This window comes from Chrysemys picta, chromosome 2 (assembly GCF_011386835.1).
Source record: "Chrysemys picta bellii isolate R12L10 chromosome 2, ASM1138683v2, whole genome shotgun sequence".
Taxonomy (NCBI): domain Eukaryota; kingdom Metazoa; phylum Chordata; order Testudines; family Emydidae; genus Chrysemys; species Chrysemys picta.
The window spans coordinates 227,741,459-227,760,482 of NC_088792.1; the positions used below are offsets into that span (position 1 = coordinate 227,741,459).

Sequence of the window (19,024 nt, forward strand, 5' to 3'; positions counted from 1 at the left end):
TAAATGAAATTTTGCACATTTTACATATTTCTTTGGCTTTTGTAGAATATTTTAATATACCCAATGTATTTAAAAAGTGAATTAAGTCACAAAGGACATCCATATGTTCAGATTTTCCCAGCCAAAGCCTCTTTTTGGGTCTCTCTTCTCTATCCAAGGGGGATTATATAATAGGAAATGTCCTACGTTTTTGCAGAGCAGACAATCTGCAGCTCAGAAAGACCCCCCCCGACTGAGCCACTTCCCAACTGATCCCTAACCTGCAGCTAACTGGTCTAGCAAACCATGGGTGCTGGATCCCACCCACCCAGGTCCTGGCTCTCAGCCCTGGGCAAGAGGTTCCACAGGGAGGCACTGACTAATAGCTGTCGCTGCATCCTGAGCTTGGGCCAGATGCTCTGCCACGGTGACAGACAGCAATACTGCCCCCACCTCCAGTGAGTACCCCTGCTGCAGGCATCCCCTCTCCTCCCCCAAGGTCCCTCCTTTGGTAGTGTCCTCTTTTTGGGAACCTGAAATATGGTAACCCTAAGTTTAGGCTTTAGCCCACCATTTTGTTACATGGGCATTTCAGAACAAACTATGTAAGGCTCAAGCATATTGTTTGTACTTAGACAAGATGGAATTGAGTTTCAGTTCTAACTATTCCCTTGCTTACGTGAATATAACTGTAGGCCTGACTTGACATAGGTAACTTGCATCATTTCTTAATGGGCATGATTAGGAAAGTGAATGGAAAGTTAGACTGTAAATAGGGGCTGAACAAGCAGTACGTTGAAGTCGTGATGTCTATGCTAATTAAGATAAGCCGGAATACCCCAATGCTAGGGACAATGGACAAGATAAATATGGAATGTAAAGATCAGGTTCTATCTGAGCAGCACATGGGAAGACAGGCTGTACAGGGATAGATTCCTGAAAAGTAATCAAGCCAATTCAAAAACATGTGATGCAATGTCAAACATATATTTAAGTGTATATAAAGGAAGAGGTTTTCTATGCAACTTTGGATATGTGGTATGCCCCATACCCAGCCCCTACGCTTGAGTCTGATCTACTCAGCGTAGCTTCCTGTATGCCAAATAAAGGAACCTGAGTGATTAAATGGGGAGTTGAACTGAGTTTCTGGATCCCGGAGAACCAGATGAAGTGTTCTCCCAGAACCGAAGAAGGTGTTCTGGATAAGCTGAATGGAAAAGGTCTTGGAGGGAATCCCAACGATAAACAAACTTATTTTAATTTTTTAAAAACACTAAAGTAAAATTAAAACTCACTAAACTTGTATTAGGACCTCCAAGACAGAAGTCCCTCACATCGTTAGATAACAATTAACATATTTCAGTGCAATGAAACTAAGTTTTTATCATAGATTTTCAGAGTGGGATTTCACAATTGCTCAGCATTGACTTAACACTGCTCCCACTGAGGTCAATGGGATTTTAGGGTACATCTACACCTCAAATTAAGTTGTAATTGTAGCACAGTTAGGAATACCCACACTAGCTTTAATCAGGCTAGTGAAGAACAGTAGTGGAGATATGGTGGCTTCAGTGTTGGCTATGTCCCATAAGAAGCCAACTGGTGACTCTGGATATGTTCTCAGGTTGCTTCCACCATTTTCCTTGGAGAACGCCCTTACATTCTTAATGTGTCTTATTGTTGAGAATGTTCATGACACTCAACCAGACCTTTCCCTCCCTTCACTTTATATTGTTTCTTTGGGTTATACCCTACTCTAAGTAATTATTGCCCATTCTGGGTGTTTGCAGTTCCCTAATATTTCTAGACAAATTCTGTACCTCACTCCCCAATTTACTTGCAGTTCAAGAAGCCAACTACACTTAGTTTCATTTTGAATTATGTATCAATGCTGTCCAAGCTACAATACTATTTATATATCTTTAAAACTGCCACGTCAATTCAAAATTCGTTTAAAATAAAGCACATTAAGTTTCAGCCTGGATATAACAAATTAAAACCCTGAGATATGAGTTTCATAATCGAAATTTTTTACAAAACGTAAGCATAGCAAAGTTAACCGGCATCGTTAACAAAATGCTTATGGTATTGTCAACATTAAAATTATATCAAAGAATTAATTATATGAATATACCATATTGGTATATTAAAATGAGATCTCAGTTCAGGATTTCTGAACTAGATAAGAACTGAAGCTGATTGAACACCACTGAATACCTGCCTCTCAGTGAAAGTAACTGCCATAATCAACAAATCCACATATGCCAAAATAGACTTTGGAAACATGCATTAAACAATTTAACAGATTAATCCTTGAAAAAACGGAATCAGGTTTGTTGAATTTGGCAAAAAATAGAAGACATTAAATCCTATTTTGTGTGGAGTAATCTTTAATATATTTCGTCATTACATAAGAAATACATATTCACAATTCCCCACTTTCATAAAATGCCCACTAAAAAAATCCCTTGAAAACATATCAGAACAGCCCTTAGGGTGTGATTATTATACAAAAAATTAGACTGAAAACTCTCTTTCAAATTAGACAAACATATTGACATGCTATTTCCTAAATACAGTATGTTAACTAACATTGAACAAAATTTTTATACATTTACAAGCACTATTAATACAGTGCTTCTAATTAAAGGGGTAAAAAGCATGTATCTGAGAAATCAGTGAATCAGAAAATTAATTTTAAATTTAAGGTATGAATAATTTATCATATGGTATTTCATAAGAGCACTCATTTGTATAATAGCTATATTAGTAAGGATTAACATATAAATATATATTTACATAACATATTAATCATGCCAGAATATCTTGTAATCAAGCCCATTACAAAATGCCTCAATTAATGCTGGTTAGAAAGACAAATGTTTATAAGGGGTAACGGTACAGCTTACTATAGTTAGTTTGCCAACTTTAGTGCACAAAATGCACAAATTGTTGAAGCAAAACCATACAGAAGCCAACTACATAACTGCAGACACTTTTTATTTAGTTATTTTATCCTAGGCATAATTACACATTTGTGTAAATGTTAATCTCCCTGTCACAAAATGGAGAAAGTCACTGAAAGGCTTTTCAAGTAGTGAAACTATATCACATGGCTGGCTGATTTTAGCTCATATTTAGAATGTTCATTAAAGGTTTGGTTTGTTTTTTAATCCACCCACTGCCATAAAGCCTGGTCATATTAAGATTGATGATTGCATGGACATTTTCACAAGCCAATAAAATTAGCCCCTGAATCAGTCACTGGTTCTGTAAATCCAAAATAACGCAAGTCTTTTTTCCCTGAACCCCTTCATTCTGTGACGTACCATCAACATCATCTGCAGCTTCGCTCTCTTCTTCTTCTAGTATTTCAAAAGGAGTCATTACATCATAGAGAAATGAGAGGAAGCCATAAAACCAATCAGAACTTTCCTCTGCTAAAATATTAAGGACTTCCTCAAGGGAATCAATATTTTCATTACTGCCATCTTTGGTCAAGCCTACACAAGAATAGAGGAAAGAGAGAAAGAGAAAAAAAAGGACAGCAGTTAGGTGGAAAAAGGAAACTGAAGAAAGAGGATCTATGAAAGACATCTCATGCCAGACAGCAGTCTTTACAGGAATGCTAATTAGAAATAGAAGAGAGGTTACAAAAAGTGTCACCCTGCAAAGAAGTAGAGATTCAAATTTGGACAATACATGCACCATGTCATTGTTTCAGGCAACAAGGCAAATCTGGTTCCTCTTTCACACCTTCCTCCCTGTAAACAAACTGAATAATGATCATATTCATCTGGTCTCTTGTGGCACTTAATATTAAAAAGCAGGAGCTGTCTTAGGTAACTTTTTTTTTTGTTTTTTCCCCTCTGACTTTCCTAACTGTTCTTCGAGATGTGTTGCTCATTTCCATTCCGTGTTAGGTGTTTGCACACCCATGTGAACAGCTGCTGGAGATTTTTCCCCTCGTGGTATCGATAGGGTAGGGGCATCAATGGCCCCGTGCCCTCTCAATTCCTTCTTGCGGCAACTCTGACAGGAGGGGTGTGGGGGGGGGTGGATCATGGAATGGACATGAGCAACACATCTCAAAAAACAACAGATACAAAAGGTAGGTAACCATTTTTTTCTTCGAGTGCTTGCTCATGTTGATTCCATGTTCGGTGACTCAGAAGCAGTATCCCTGGAGGTGGGCTCAGAGTTCACAGGGATGCTGATTGTAACACTGTTCTCCCAAAGTGTGCATTGTCCCAGGCCTGCTGGGTGATAGTGTAGTGGGATGCAAAGGTATCAATAGATGACCATGTCACGGCTCTGCAGATGTCTGGGATCAGAACTTGTGCGAGGAAGACCACTGACGAATCTTGAACTCTCACTGAATAGGCCGTCAAGATGGCTGGCAGCGGAACCTTTGCCTGCTCATAGCAAAACCTGATGCAAGAGGTTATCCAGGACGAGATTCTCTGGGATGACATGGGCAGAGCGTTCATCCTCTCTGCCACGAAGAGCTGTGTTGACTTGCGAAAGAGTCTAGTCCTTTCAATGTAGAAGGCCAGGGCACGCCTAATGCATGCAGACCATATTCCTCATCCAAACCGTGGGGCTTTGGGAATAAGACAGGCAGAAAAAAACCTGGCTGTAGTGGAACTGTGATGCCACCTTTAGCAAGAAGGCCAAATGGGGGTGCAGATGGACCTTTTATTTAAAGAACACTATGTAAGGGGGTTTGAAGTCAGGGCTCCAATTTCAGAGACCCTTCTAACCGACATGATTGCCACTAGGAAGGCAATGTTCCAGGAGAGCAGCAGCGAACAAGAAGCCATTGGCTCGAAATGGAGCTGCGTAAGCCTGGACAGAATCAGATTTGGGTTCCACAGGGACCGGGACGTGGACCTGTTGGGTATAGTTTCTCTAAGCCCTTGAGGAACCAGACTGTCATCTCATAGAGAATACTGACCTGCCCTGGACTGGAGGATGGAAGGTCAAAATGGTCACCAAATGGACCCTGACCAAGGATAGAGCCAGACCATGGTGCTTCAGGTGGAGCAGGTAGTCCAAGATGGTCTATAGAGATGACTATGTCGGGGCAAGACTCTGATCAGCTGCCCAATAGGTCTTTCTGATGGAGGGTTTTCTGCTACCTAGTAAAACCTGCTGGACCTGCTCCAATCAGGCTCGTTCCTCCCAGTTCAGCCACACAGCGGTCAGGCCGCCAGGTGCAGGGATGCGAGGTTCAGATGGAGTAAACAGCCTTGGTTCTGGGAGATCAAGTCCGGGCGCATCATGAGCTCTAATCCAGCTGCTACCAAAAGTTCCAGAAGTATGCTATACCAATACTGGGGGCGATTAGGATTATCTTTGCTTTGTCTCTCTTGATCTTTAAGAGGTCCTTGTGAACCAACGGTATCGATGGAAAGGCGTATAGCAGACCTCCCCTCCACCCAGACGATGGGAGCAGAAAGGCATTGGACAGGGAGCACTTGCTGAGCCCTCACATTGAGCAGAGCTGCTAGCATTTCCTGTTCTGCCTGGTGGCGAACCAGTCCATTCGGAAATTCCACCACTTCTGGAAGATGGCGCTGACTACTTCAGGATGGAGAGACCATTCGTGGCGAGAAGAAAAGGACCTGCTAAGGCAATCCACTAGCATATTCCAGTCCCCTGAAAGGTGCACTGTCTTGAGGTGAACATGTTGGACGAAGAAGTCCGACAACTGTAACGCCTCCTGACACAGGGCTGAGGAACGAGCCCCTCCTTGTTTATTATAGAACATCAAGGCTATATTGTCCGTCAGTATCCGCACCACCTTGCCCAAGAGGAAGAAACACCTGGCAAGCCAAGCCAATCTTCCTCAGTTCCCCGATATTCATGGTGAGGGAGAGTTCCTCCTGTGACCAGAGATTTTGGGTACTGCAATTGCCAAGGTGGGCTCCCCACTCCAGGTCTGATGCATCTGATACCAATGTCACTGACTGGCACAAAGTGGCAAAGGGACTCCCGGTCATTACTGATCACGGATCTGCCCACCAAGTCAATGATGTGAGAACGGCAGACGAGATTGTGAAGAATAATTCCAGGTGGTGTTTGCTGGAGGAGTTGAGGTCTGAAGTGCAGCCACGCATACTGTGCATGCTGCCATGTGCCCCAGCAATCTCAAAACATACCCGAGGGGTCCTGAGCGGGTGAGATCTGACATGGGGGAACTGGACTTCTGGCAGGTAGGCTCTGGCCTGACTGGAGTCGAGCACTGCTCCTATTTTAAAAAAATATATATATATATCTCCTCTGTACTGGGATCAGAGTGGATATCTGCTTCTTTATCAACAGACCCAGCCCTAGACAAGTGACCTGTGTTGAACGTGAATTTGCAAATGGCCCTTGGTTAACCAGTTGTCAAGGCATGGATAGAGCTGTATGCCTCGATGTCTTAAGTGACATCTTAAGTGGCTGTATTTTAAAGAATCCTTATTGAGGTTGCAGGAACAAACCATCCCGATGTGTAGAAAGAATAGTAAATATGGCAGGCGACCAGCTTGGCTAAACAGTGAAATCCTTGCTGATCTTAAACGCAAAAAAGAAGCTTACAAGAAGTGGAAGATTGGACAAATGACCAGGGAGGAGTATAAAAATATTGCTCAGGCGTGCAGGAGTGAAATCAGGAAGGCCAAATCACACTTGGAGTTGCAGTTAGCAAGAGATGTTAAGAGTAACAAGAAGGGTTTCTTCAGGTATGTTAGCAACAAGAAGAAAATCAAGGAAAGTGTGGGCCCCTTACTGAATGAGGGAGGCAACCTAGTGACCGAGGATGTGGAAAAAGCTAATGTACTCAATGATTTTTTTGCCTCTGTCTTCACGAACAAGGTCAGCTCCCAGACTGCTGCACTGGGCAGTACAGCATGGGGAGAAGGTGACCAACCCTCTGTGGAGAAAGAAGTGGTTCGGGACTATTTAGAAAAACTGGACGTGCACAAGTCCATGGGGCCGGATGCGCTGCATCCGAGGGTGCTAAAGGAGTTGGCGGGTGAGATTGCAGAGCCATTAGCCATTATTTTTGAAAACTCATGGCGATCGGGGGAGGTCCCAGATGACTGGAAAAAGGCTAATGTAGTGCCCATCTTTAAAAAAGGGAAGAAGGAGGATCCGGGGAACTACAGGCAAGTCAGCCTCACCTCAGTCCCTGGACAAATCATGGAGCAGGTCCTCAAGGAATCAATTATGAAACATTTAGAGGAGAGGAAAGTGATCAGGAACAGTCAGCATGGATTCACGAAGGGGAAGTCGTGCCTGACTAACCTAATTGCCTTCTATGGTGAGATAACTGGCTCTGTGGATGAGGGGAAAGCAGTGGATGTGTTATTCCTTGACTTTAGCAAAGCTTTTGATACGGTCTCCCACAGTATTCTTGCCGCCAAGTTAAAGAAGTATGGGCTGGATGAATGGACTGTAAGGTGGATAGAAAGCTGGCTAGATCGTCGGGCTCAACGGGTAGTGATCAATGGCTCCATGTCTAGTTGGCAGCCGGTTTCAAGCGGAGTGCCCCAAGGGTCGGTCCTGGGGCCGGTTTTGTTTAATATCTTTATTAATGATCTGGAGGATGGTGTGGACTGCACTCTCAGCAAGTTTGCAGATGACACTAAACTAGGAGGCGTGGTAGATACACTAGAGGGTAGGGATCGGATACAGAGGGACCTAGACAAATTAGAGGATTGGGCCGAAAAAAACCTGATGAGGTTCAACAAGGACAAGTGCAGAGTCCTGCACTTAGGACGGAAGAATCCCATGCACTGCTACAGACTAGGGACCGAATGGCTAGGTAGCAGTTCTGCAGAAAAGGACCTAGGGGTTACAGTGGACGAGAAGCTGGATATGAGTCAACAGTGTGCTCTTGTTGCCAAGAAGACTAATGGCATTTTGGGCTGTATAAGTAGGGGCATTGCCAGCAGATCGAGGGACGTGATCGTTCCCCTTTATTCGACATTGGTGAGGCCTCATCTGGAATACTGTGTCCAGTTTTGGGCCCCACACTACAAGAAGGATGTGGAAAAATTGGAAAGAGTCCAGCGGAGGGCAACAAAAATGATTAGGGGTCTGGAGCACATGACTTATGAGGAGAGGCTGAGGGAACTGGGATTGTTTAGTCTCCAGAAGAGAAGAATGAGGGGGGATTTGATAGCAGCCTTCAACTACCTGAAGGGGGGTTCCAAAGAGGATGGAGCTCGGCTGTTCTCAGTGGTGGCAGACGACAGAACAAGGAGCAATGGTCTCAAGTTGCAGTGGGGGAGGTCCAGGTTGGATATCAGGAAAAACTATTTCACTAGGAGGGTGGTGAAACACTGGAATGCGTTACCTAGGGAGGTGGTGGAGTCTCCTTCCTTGGAGGTTTTTAAGGCCCGGCTTGACAAAGCCCTGGCTGGGATGATTTAGCTGGGAATTGGTCCTGCTTTGAGCAGGGGGTTGGACTAGATGATCTCTTGAGGTCCCTTCCAACTCTGATATTCTATGATTCTATGAACCGCAATTACCGCCGTACACTTTGTAAAAATCCTTGGGGCTGATGAAAGTCCGAAAATGGTGCGGTGAATTGGTAGTGGCGCTGGCCCACCATGAATCGAAGGACCCTTCTGTGCCCACAGAAGATGGAGATCTGGAAATAAGCGTCTTTTGGAGTGAGGGCGGAGTACCAATCTCCCGGATCCGGGGAGGAAATGATGGAGGACAGGGAGACCATGCAGAACTTCTTGACATGTTTGCTGAGGAGATGCAGGTCACTTTAGGATGGGCCTGAGGTCTCCCAATATTTCCTAATCCCAAAGGCCAAAGGCGACTTCAGGCCCATCCTAAAGTGACCTGCATCTCCTCAGCAAATATGTCTAGAAGTTCTGCATGGAGGAACTACCTCTATGGCCCTCACATGCAGGAGAGGCTATCTCCTGGATGAGGAGATGCTCGTGAGAAGGGTGTCTGAAGAGGGACAGGACTGTGAGATGAGAGGGAGGGATGGATACATTCTGCAGTTTTCATCCAAGTGTCGAGGTGGAGAGCACCCATTGGTCCAAAGTTATTTGGGACCATGAATTATGGAATGGAAATAAACGGTCAAAAACAAAAAGGGCGGAGGGTTGGATCCTGGGCTAAGTCCGGTACGCCGCCCTCAGGCACGCCTTCAAAAAGACCTATTTAGGGCCAGCTGGGTAGGCCGAGGTGGAAGGTGCAGGCTGTCTTCGTTTATAGCCCTTTCCTTTCTTCTTGAAGGGCTCGTGCCTAAGAGGTCCTGAGAACTTGTGAGGTGGTTGTGGCCGGAAGCCTTTTCTGGAGGCCAGGGGCATGTATAGGCCCAAAGATTGCAGCGAGGCCCTTGAGTCTTTCAGCCCATACAGATTGGCAATGTCAGCTCGGAGAACAGGGCATTGCCCTTGACGGGGAGGTCTTAGACCGACTGTTGCACTTCTGGAGAAAAGAGAGCACTGCAGCCATGAGTTGTGCCGCATGGACACTGCCGAGGCCATTGACCTGGCCACCGAGTCAGCCTCATCCAAGGCAACTACGATGGCCAGGAATTCTTGCCTCAAATCCTGAGGTAAGGAGTCTCTAAATTTCATCACGGAGTCCCAGATATTATATCTATATCTCCCCAGCAATGCCTGCTGGTTGGAGATCCCAAGTTGGAGGCTGGCGGTCGAATAAGTTTTTCTTCCAAACAAGTCCAGCCTTCTTGTGTCCATATTTTTATGTGTGGTGCTTGCTTGACCCCATCTCTCCCGCTTATTTACAGCGGACACCAGCAGGGACCCGGGCGGTGGGTAAAAGTACATGTATTCATAACCCTAGGTTAGGGCATGATACTTTTTCTCTGCCCTTTTTGACGTTGGGAGCAGAGATGACGTGGTCTGCCAGAGTGCTTTGACTAGTTTCAGCACTCCTTCATGGACTGGTAGCGAAACCTTACAGGGGGCACTGCAGCCAGAATACCCAAGAGGCTGTCTGTGGGCTCCTTCAGCTCCACTTCTAGCTCCAATTTCGAGATGACCAGTTTAAGGAGCTCTTGGTGAGCCTGAAAGTCGTCCAATGGGAGCAGGTGGGCAGGATCAGCCTCCACCTCATCTGAGGATGATGAGGACAATGCTAATGCTATGGGAGGGGCTGGAACCTCCTCTGTAACTGGGGTAGCTGCCTCTGGAATCGTTGCTGGAGCCTCAGTACTGGCATTGGAGTCCAAGTCGGACAACCGCAACTGCACAGGCGGCGCTGGGGCTCGCTTCTCAGATGTGGATGACTGATTGGAGTGGGGTCCTGGTATCAGGCAGAACCCCCAGGGGTTCCAATATTGGCAGTGTCTTGGCTACTGCCCTGATGGCCAGGTGCCCACTGCAGGAACAGTCCTGAAACCTGATGGATTCCCCTTCCAATTCCGAGGCGGACTCCTCCCTCGGAGACCACGAGCGGGGATGTCAGTCCTTCCCCCTGCCAGCTATGATGGGAAGTGACACTGGAGGGAAGGAGACTGGCATCGTGACTCCAGAGACTGATACTGCCAAGGCGGGAATCAGTGCTGAGATGGAGAATGCTGAGGAGTCTGGGATCGAGGAGCCAGCGACTGCCCACTGTGGCGGGCGCATGAGGGGTTTTCCTCCGGAGGAAGCCACCTTCACTGACTCCGAGTTCAAAGGTTAGTCTTGCAACGTGAGCAGCATGGGGAGGGCCATCAGGTCCCTTGCCGCCTGAAATGCCGCCGGTGTCAAAGGGGCTCTCGGGTGCAAGTCCCGAATGCTCCCAGATTTTGGTGGTGGTTCCCGCACTGGGCTCAGAGCCCTGAGATACTCCTGCGTGCAGCTCAGGAGAGGACAAGTGGCGCAGCATGGGTCCTGGCTCTGGCTCCCACCACTGCTTTCTTATCCTTCTTCAGTATGGGGGAGCGCCCTGGGATCTGTTCCATGACGGGACCACTATCTATACTAACTAATCTAACAACTAAGAACTAATAGGTAACTATATACAAGAAACGGAGACCAAAAACCACTAGGAACACTTGCAAGTGCAAGAGAGAAGGACATTCCAGCAACTGTCGGTAAGAACTGTCCAGCAACAGGCAGTAAGAAGGAACTGAGAGGGCGTGGGGATGGCACTGTCCCTTATAACAATGCAGGAGCACAGGATTCCAGGGGGCACTACGCCCAGCACTACGAATACTATTGGGGAAAATTCTCCGGCAGCTGTGCACATGGGCATGCACACACCTAACATGGAATTGACATGAGTAAGCACTCAAAGAAGAAACTAAGCATCTCTGCTTAGAACGGTCAAATCCAATTTAAGGTAATCAAACTGTAGAGCTCACAATTATTAAATCTCTATGACAACATCCGAGAACAATGTTTAGTTTAACAACTGTGTATTTTAAACAAAAGTTTGTCACAAGTAAAGGGTAAAATTTGCTCGTAGTCAATATCCATGAGCCTGATCAAGTGCTGCTGGAGTTATTCTGCTCATTCCAGCTTATATAGAGAGGTGGGTATCAAGAGTTTTGCTTGTTCTTGTTTTCTATCCTTTCTACCTCAGTTTTCTATAGCACCATAGTATAATTTTTTTTGTACTTGCTTGACAATTCCCCCTGCTGGCATGCTGAGGATACAACACAAGACATGATCTGATCTGCAGGCTGAATTATGTCAAAAAAGTATATTTATTCATTTTAAAACAAAAACAGGATGAGCTGGGGCTGGCAGAGCAGTGGAGAGCTACTAAAAGAAATCAAAATTACAAGTGTACAGACTATAAACTCTTTTGAGGTGAAGACTTATTATGTTTGCACAGTATCATGCACAACAGGAGCTTGATCTAAGTGGGGTCTCTGGGAGCGATAATACAAACAATGATTTTACTTTTTTTGTATATAGAAACCACTGCTCTGGCTCTGTACTACTAGAAAGTAGCCAGCAATCAATATGTTCCAACAATATAGGAAGAACACAACAGATAACCAGCCAATTAACAGGCAGTTAGTGGTGAACTTGAAAAAGACTGCCAAAAGCACTTTTTTTTAAGTCTTTAAAAAAAAAAATCCAAAACCCAAGCTAATATACATTGCCTATATGAAAACCATCCTAGAGAAATCCTAAAGTGTCTGTCTTAGACCAAAAAAGGGAATAGATTTTTATTTTATTTTTATAAAAGGGTGCGTAACACAGCAAAGAAAGAACAGCAGGATTAAAAAAGCTAATATCTATTCTTGATTACTTTGTTTACTGCATGGTTTGGCAACTTAAAACATGATGCTTTGCACTAATTTTTAAAAACAAAATTATAACACATATGGAGAAATCCAATATAGATTTAAATTAGCCACACATTTATTTACTCCAGCCAAAATAATGCAGGAACCTTATAGTTGCTTAAAGTTGGACCAAAATTCTGCCCTCATTTACACCAGTGCAACTCCAATGCTTCATGCAGTAGTTATAGGCCATCCCCAATGTCTTTTTATGCATCTTCCAAAGATCCCCCAAAACTTAAATCAATTCAGCCTGAAAATAAGGGCCTACAACTGATGGCATCAGAGAAGTATATACAGTTCAGGGACTGAACTTAAAAACCCAAATAACTGTTCTGTTTGGGCAGAAAGATAAAAGTTCTCTGCCCACCCACACACTACTGCTTCAAATGTATGAAGGGTACTACCCAAACACCCAACCTTGCTCCCACTGAAGTCAATCACTTCAACAAGAAGAGCAATAGGGTCCAAAAATCAATACAAAATAAATTTAAGGTTGATACTGCAATCTCCTCATGTTCCAGGGTACATAAATATCGTAGCACATGGTATATTAAATCAACTACTTATCACACCCCTGCAATAAAAACCTACACTCCTTTTGTTCCTCTTGAAAGCACCTTGGTGAGAAACACTTTTCACTATTTAGAAAATGTAAATTGCATTTGTAATTAAGTTGTTAACTAAAACAACATTTTAAACCTCCTGCTAGCAGCTACAGCATTATTGGAAGTTGATGTCTGGGATTTTAAAGATCAGTGGTTTCTCTCCTGCTTTAAAGGCCAGTTAAAGAGCAGGAAAAAAAATTGTTTATTAGCATTAAATATTATGCAGTAAAGATCTTCTCATTATTAATACTGTATTAAATTAGCACAGAAACAATCACTTAATATTGTACTCCCACAGATATATGCACCACAAAAGATATCCTTTGACAAAAAGAAAAAAAAATTCTAATCAAAGTCACACAAGATACATAGTAAAATAGTCACAACAGGCAAGTACTTGGATAGTTACACACAAGCAGATGAAGTAGCCTTATTAATATACGTGTTTCTTCATTAGCTTCACAGATTTAATTTTAGACGGCACGTTTCTCAGGGCAGGGTCATGTCTTTTACTGGCCTTTAGAGCACGATGAATATATATGGTACTATACAGCCATGTAACCTTGTATAAATAGATAATATACAGAACCAAGCTCCTTGGCTACTATCTCTTTCTTTCCTAAAATGTGACCTGCAATTAAATCATACTATGGACTCATCACTTGACAAGTTTTACTTTTTAATTCCTAAAGTTTGTGTATTAATCTGCAACAGAACTTCTTAAAACCACCAAATTATTTTTCCCATCCTCCAGAACATATTGATGTAACCATAAAATTATATTCCAAAACTGGTATGGGGGGGGGTAACTAATCTGTGACCTTTTCTAACATATTTAAAGGAGACTGTATTTATGTTTTATGCACATGGGAAGGTGAGTTTATTATAGAAACAGTGTCACATAACTGGCAGAATCCCCAATCATATCAAGTTCTGTAAAAGTGGAGATGTATCGAAGAGCAACACATGTATCTTGCTTCCAGCTTTGCAGCCAGAATGAGACTGGCATGAAAAGCAATAGTCAGAGTACTGTCCTATTTATATACACCATGAGAAAATTCAGATTTGCAGAATGATTACAGGAAAAAAAATCTGTTAGAGTTCATCATAAGTTGACAGAAAACAAGATAAAATACAAGCATGTGTAATGTTCAGTGACAGCTCCCAATCTGTAGCTCTACAGATACACAGAGCACCCAGTCATAGGTTTGATTAGAATTCTTCTTGCTCTGCCTGATCTTCAGTAGACTGAGTGTAGCTCTGATCTCAGGAGTTCTCTCCCTACACAGAAGAGCTAAACAAATGGACTGAAGAACAAAGATTCTTGCCTCTCTCTTCAGACAAAAACTGGGGAGGGTAGCACTAAATGGCCATTCAGAGAGCATGCACAACGTCCTGATTCTATACTGGAAGTTTGCACTGAAGTGTGGCACCAACACAACACAAGAAGTAGGGGTCACCAAATGAAATTAATAGGCAGCAGGTTTAAAAACAAACAAAAGGAAGTATTTCTTCACACAACATAGTCAACCTGTGGAATTCTTTGCCAGAGGATGTTGTGAAAACCAAGACTATAACTGGGTTCAAAAAAGAATTAGACAAATTCATGGAGAATAGCTCCATCAATGGCTATTAGCCAGGGTGGGTAGGGATGGTGTCCGTAGTCTCTGGTTGCCAGAAGCTGGGAATGGGCAACATGGGATGGATCACTTGATGATTGCCTATTCTGTTCATTCCCTCTGAAGCACGATGCGTTAGCCATTGTTGCAAGTCAGTATACTGAGCTAGATGGACCTTTGAGCTGATCCAGTATGGCTGTTCTTATGTAATATGTTGCAATGATGCACCATCAAGATGCAAACAGTGAAGGTAAATAGTTACTCTAATTCCATTTGATGACAAAGTATTTCACCAGCTTTGTACACTGAGTAACAATTTTTCAAAGTTTTCTAATCAACAAAAACACAAATTATTTTCTCTTTAGTTTCAACAGTAAGGTGAGTTTTGATATCAATATATTGCTCCTTATTTCCCTCTATTCAGGATCCCTATTTACTTTTTTTTTTTTAAAGACTGTAATGATCAATGTTGTTATAATAGAGTGGAAGGGAATTGTGGGAGAGATTCAGAAAGATTTAGTTTGGACATCAGTCCAAACAGTATATGTAATTTTTTTTTATTGGTAACATTTATATATGTCCCCAGAACTCTGAATGGGTTAATTTGAACAAAAGAACAAAAGAAAAAAAAAAACTGAAGTCAAAACCCAACATGGAACTTATTTTCAGCTACATATGAAATAACTGTGCAAGTCTTGATCCAAGTTTGAGACATGGTGGTCCAGAGGTCTTAATGAATCTGCTGTAGTGCATTGACATGAGTAGTATCTGAAGTTTATGTTTTAGAAATATCTCCCCTAAAATTCCAGGTGAGTACAAGAAAAGATATTCTCTAGGCACAAATGGACTAATGTTGGTGTGCTCCAGAGGAAGCCTAGACTAGGCTTTTTCTATGTCAAAGGGATAATCAATGTTATGCAAGACCTTTGAAGGACAAAGGAAGCAAACAGTGATCTTTGGAGCTTTCATGACCCCTCTGACAACAGAAAATAAATGCAAAATGCTCATACTTGTAATGTATTGAAAGCATTTATATAATATTTAGTTATTTCTGCTACAACCTGATTTACAACAGATCTGACATATATGTTTGTTTGAACAATGCTGTAATACTATGAGCATTTGAAGTACTGGTCCATCTTACATAAAATAATCAATTAAAAAAAATCTTGGTATAGTGATAAGTGAATACTTTCAGGCCTGAGGATCTTAAAGTCAAGCAATGTGAGGTACTAAATAATTCTACCTATTTTGTAAAGGTACTAGGAGGGAAAAAAAAAAAAAAAAGAGTTCCTACAATTTTCATGCAAAGAATTATATTCTTAAGGTATTTCTCTATTTCCCGATTTAATCACTTAATATCATAAACTAAGACAAATCAAGCCATATGAAATATTGAAGTCTATGTAACATAGCCTTCAGATTGTAATCCAAAAAGTTCTATGTGTACTTGCCTAGCAAAACTTTGGCATCTTCCACATCAAAATCTCCATCTCCATCAGCATCATATATCCCAAGCTTGCCTAAAATGCAAAAAAGAAGGGATAAGGATGAAGGACTTGAGTAAAATGCTTCCAGAGTAATATGTTCAACATGTGTTCATTATATACAATTTGTTGTATATATTTTTTATATTTTAATATATTATTAACATTAACAATTTAGCCTCTCTCTGCTTAACTCAATTTTAGGTCATGCGTAAAACTGCAAAACCATACTGAGTACAACACATTCTCTAAATGTGATTCTTACTGGAGTATAGGTCGATATCTATTTCAATGCATAATTTCTTTAGTCTGTCACTTACAATAGCAAGTATATAATTCAATTAGAAATTGTGCACTTTATCTGAATGTATTGCATTCAAAGCTAGCCGTGTAAAAACGAGCAATCTGAAAGGGTGTAATCAACCAAATTTATGCAATCGTATAATCACCATTTCTTTTTTCTTTCTAATTACTGACTGCTATTCTAGACACTTCCCATATATAAAAATGTTAATCGGACAGTTAAAATTATGGTGACTGATTTCCGTATTGGGTTAATGGAACAGAAGCAGCCCATATCCCACAAAAAGTGGGAAAGAATTCACAGACATTTCACCAATGGCTACATATGTTTACTATAGCTAAGAAACTAATCATCATCCAGGGCATATCACCACCACTAGTCATGAGCCCTGGTATACATGGCTAAGCAAAAGCAACATGTCATAAATGGTAGCTGACTTAATCAGTAAAATCTAGTAAGGATTTTTAATACATGATCAAAACATTAGAGGTCTTGCTTTTCTTTTATTTCAGCCACAGTAGCTCTAGCAGCCATAGAGTTAACACTCCGGGGAACGTAGTCTCTTTTAGAAAACAAAGTATTACCTAAAACTATGTCATCTAAAAGTAGATGTTTCCTGGGATCAACAAATTAATTAGTAGGTCATTTAATACTTAATTAGTTTTTGATAATCTCAATATCATGGCAAAACTCAAGCCTGACTCACAATGCTGTAAGATCATGGGGAGGAGTTGTAAAATTTAGAGGTTATCACAGCTTATCAGTTTATCGTGAGCATGCCATTGCTTTTTTCCTTTAGGAAAGAACTGTCACCAACCACTAAAACCGTGGCAGAATTTCTACAAAAAACAAAACACAAAAAGTAACCACTATTTTCCTGTTCTTGTCCACAAAAAATAATCCTACAGAAAATATTTTAATAAACTAAAATATAGTTTAGAAAATAAGACACAGTTTGGTGGAAGCTGAATTCCAGGAACAGGACCAGAGTAGACAAAGTAAGCCATCACTATTCTGTTGCAACAATGAAATCTAAATTATTGCTGTTGATTTTCAGGTTAAAGTACATAGTTAGAAATTCTGTAACATTCAGCTAGTAAAGAAGAATTGCATTTTCTCCAAGAATAGGAAGAAAAGTCAGAAATAATAGAATGCCGGAGTCTTTCATTTGAATGATGACTGAAGGAAAAACAATTTTTTAAAAGTTAAAATAAAGAGTAAAGCAGAATATGATTAGCATAAGATTTTAATCCCAGGGAGAGTGAAGGAAGTTTGTTTCCCAATAGCCTACCTTGAAGTACCTCTGACAAGTTATAACGGAAGTCCTTTGCTTTGGCTGCATGCATGGTAAAAATACAAAAACCATTATTTGCATCATCAGACCCTGATCAGATTTTAAATCAGATGCTTGAACCTTACAGTTCAAGTATAAAATATTCTCCTAGCTTCACCTGCATCAAAGATCAAGGACAAACTAACAAAGCATCTGCATGTGTAATGTCAGGTGAACACTGGACAGATTTCTTAGCGCCTAACAAATATGAAGTTTTTTTTTTTTTTTTTTTTTTTTTTTAAACTATTGGAACTGTGAATTTTAAACATGATACACAAAGCACAGTATGCATCCTATCATAGCATGGAGTCCACTGACATATTTATCTTGTAAAAATAATACACTTGAAAATATATGTGCAGTAGTTAATTTACAAATTGGTGATGTGCTCCCATCTATCTGAAGGCAAGATTAAATCTTCAGTCTTTCTTCCTGAAAATCGGAAAATGCTTCTATTCAATGAATGAAGATACACATAGCACATTTTCTGACATACTAAATTATACATATTAAGACATAAAAGTTCTTACCTAGAACTTCTTCATAATCTACAAGTTCAAACCAAACAACTGCTACTGATGTCCAAACTCCCAGCAGTGCTATTACCATAAACCAGGTGAAAAATGAGCTTCCAGAGAGGCCTTCTTTCTTCCCATTCTTGTTTCCTCCATGCTTTGTCTCTGTTAAAGTAAGATGTGTAAACATGGAAACTGGATTACTATTAGAAGGCATAATATTTTATTATAAAAGTATGCATGTTTTTACAAACTGTGCAAGTAAAAGTATTCTAGAATAATATTTCAGTAATACGAAGTGCTCAATAACCTTTGTAAGGCTGTTTACACTACAAGCACTACAGTGGCACAACTGCAGCTATACCACTATAGCATTACATTTGCTACAGCAATAGAAAGGGTTTTTCCCAATCACTGTTGTAAATCCACCCCCTGGAAAGGCAGTAGCTAGGTTGATGGAAAAATTCATCTGTTGACCTAGCAGTTTTCTGGGCGCAGTACCAGGGCTTAGGTCGTCTTAACCCCAAGTGACATAGATAGTTTGACATAAGTTTTAGACCAGTGTAAGTTTTCGATCAGGTTTAAGTGACTTTCACTACTATTATCTCCTTTATTAGTAGTAGTAATTGTAATAGACTTCCAGGGTTTGCGTACGCGGCAAAAAGTGTCTTTTAAATGAGTGAAGCTAATGCGATTGAACATCCACCTCCTTAATGCCAGTATATACACAGTTTAATTCCTTTTAGATGGTTTAAATTGGTTGTATTGTTTCCCTAGGCTCCCACCAAAGTGACAATATGACCAGATCAAAGGATCTAAGAGGTGTTAAATCAGATCTACACTGGTTTAAAGGGGATTTTCAATCTAGTTAAGATAAACTGACTGAGGTAACTCATTTTAAAAAGCCACAC

At 41.5% G+C, this 19,024-nt stretch overlaps 1 protein-coding gene across 34 annotated transcripts in view; it reads right to left on the reverse strand.

The window, feature by feature from the left end:
• The window catches only part of ASPH (aspartate beta-hydroxylase), a 190,704-nt gene that overhangs the window by 132,311 nt on the left and 39,369 nt on the right, over positions 1-19,024 (reverse strand). For 12 of the 34 annotated variants that reach the window (XM_065585626.1, XM_065585627.1, XM_065585633.1 and 9 more), the window contains exons 2-4: positions 18,129-18,278; positions 17,557-17,601; positions 15,929-15,997 (exon numbers count right to left, since the gene is read on the reverse strand). In XM_065585626.1, the coding sequence (XP_065441698.1) occupies positions 15,929-15,997; positions 17,557-17,601; positions 18,129-18,278 (264 nt within the window). Of the gene's footprint in view, positions 1-2,351; positions 3,483-15,928; positions 15,998-17,556; positions 17,602-18,128; positions 18,279-19,024 lie in introns of those variants that run through there. The other 22 variants (XM_024109617.3, XM_024109616.3, XM_042845629.2 and 19 more) reach the window with 4 other exon arrangements.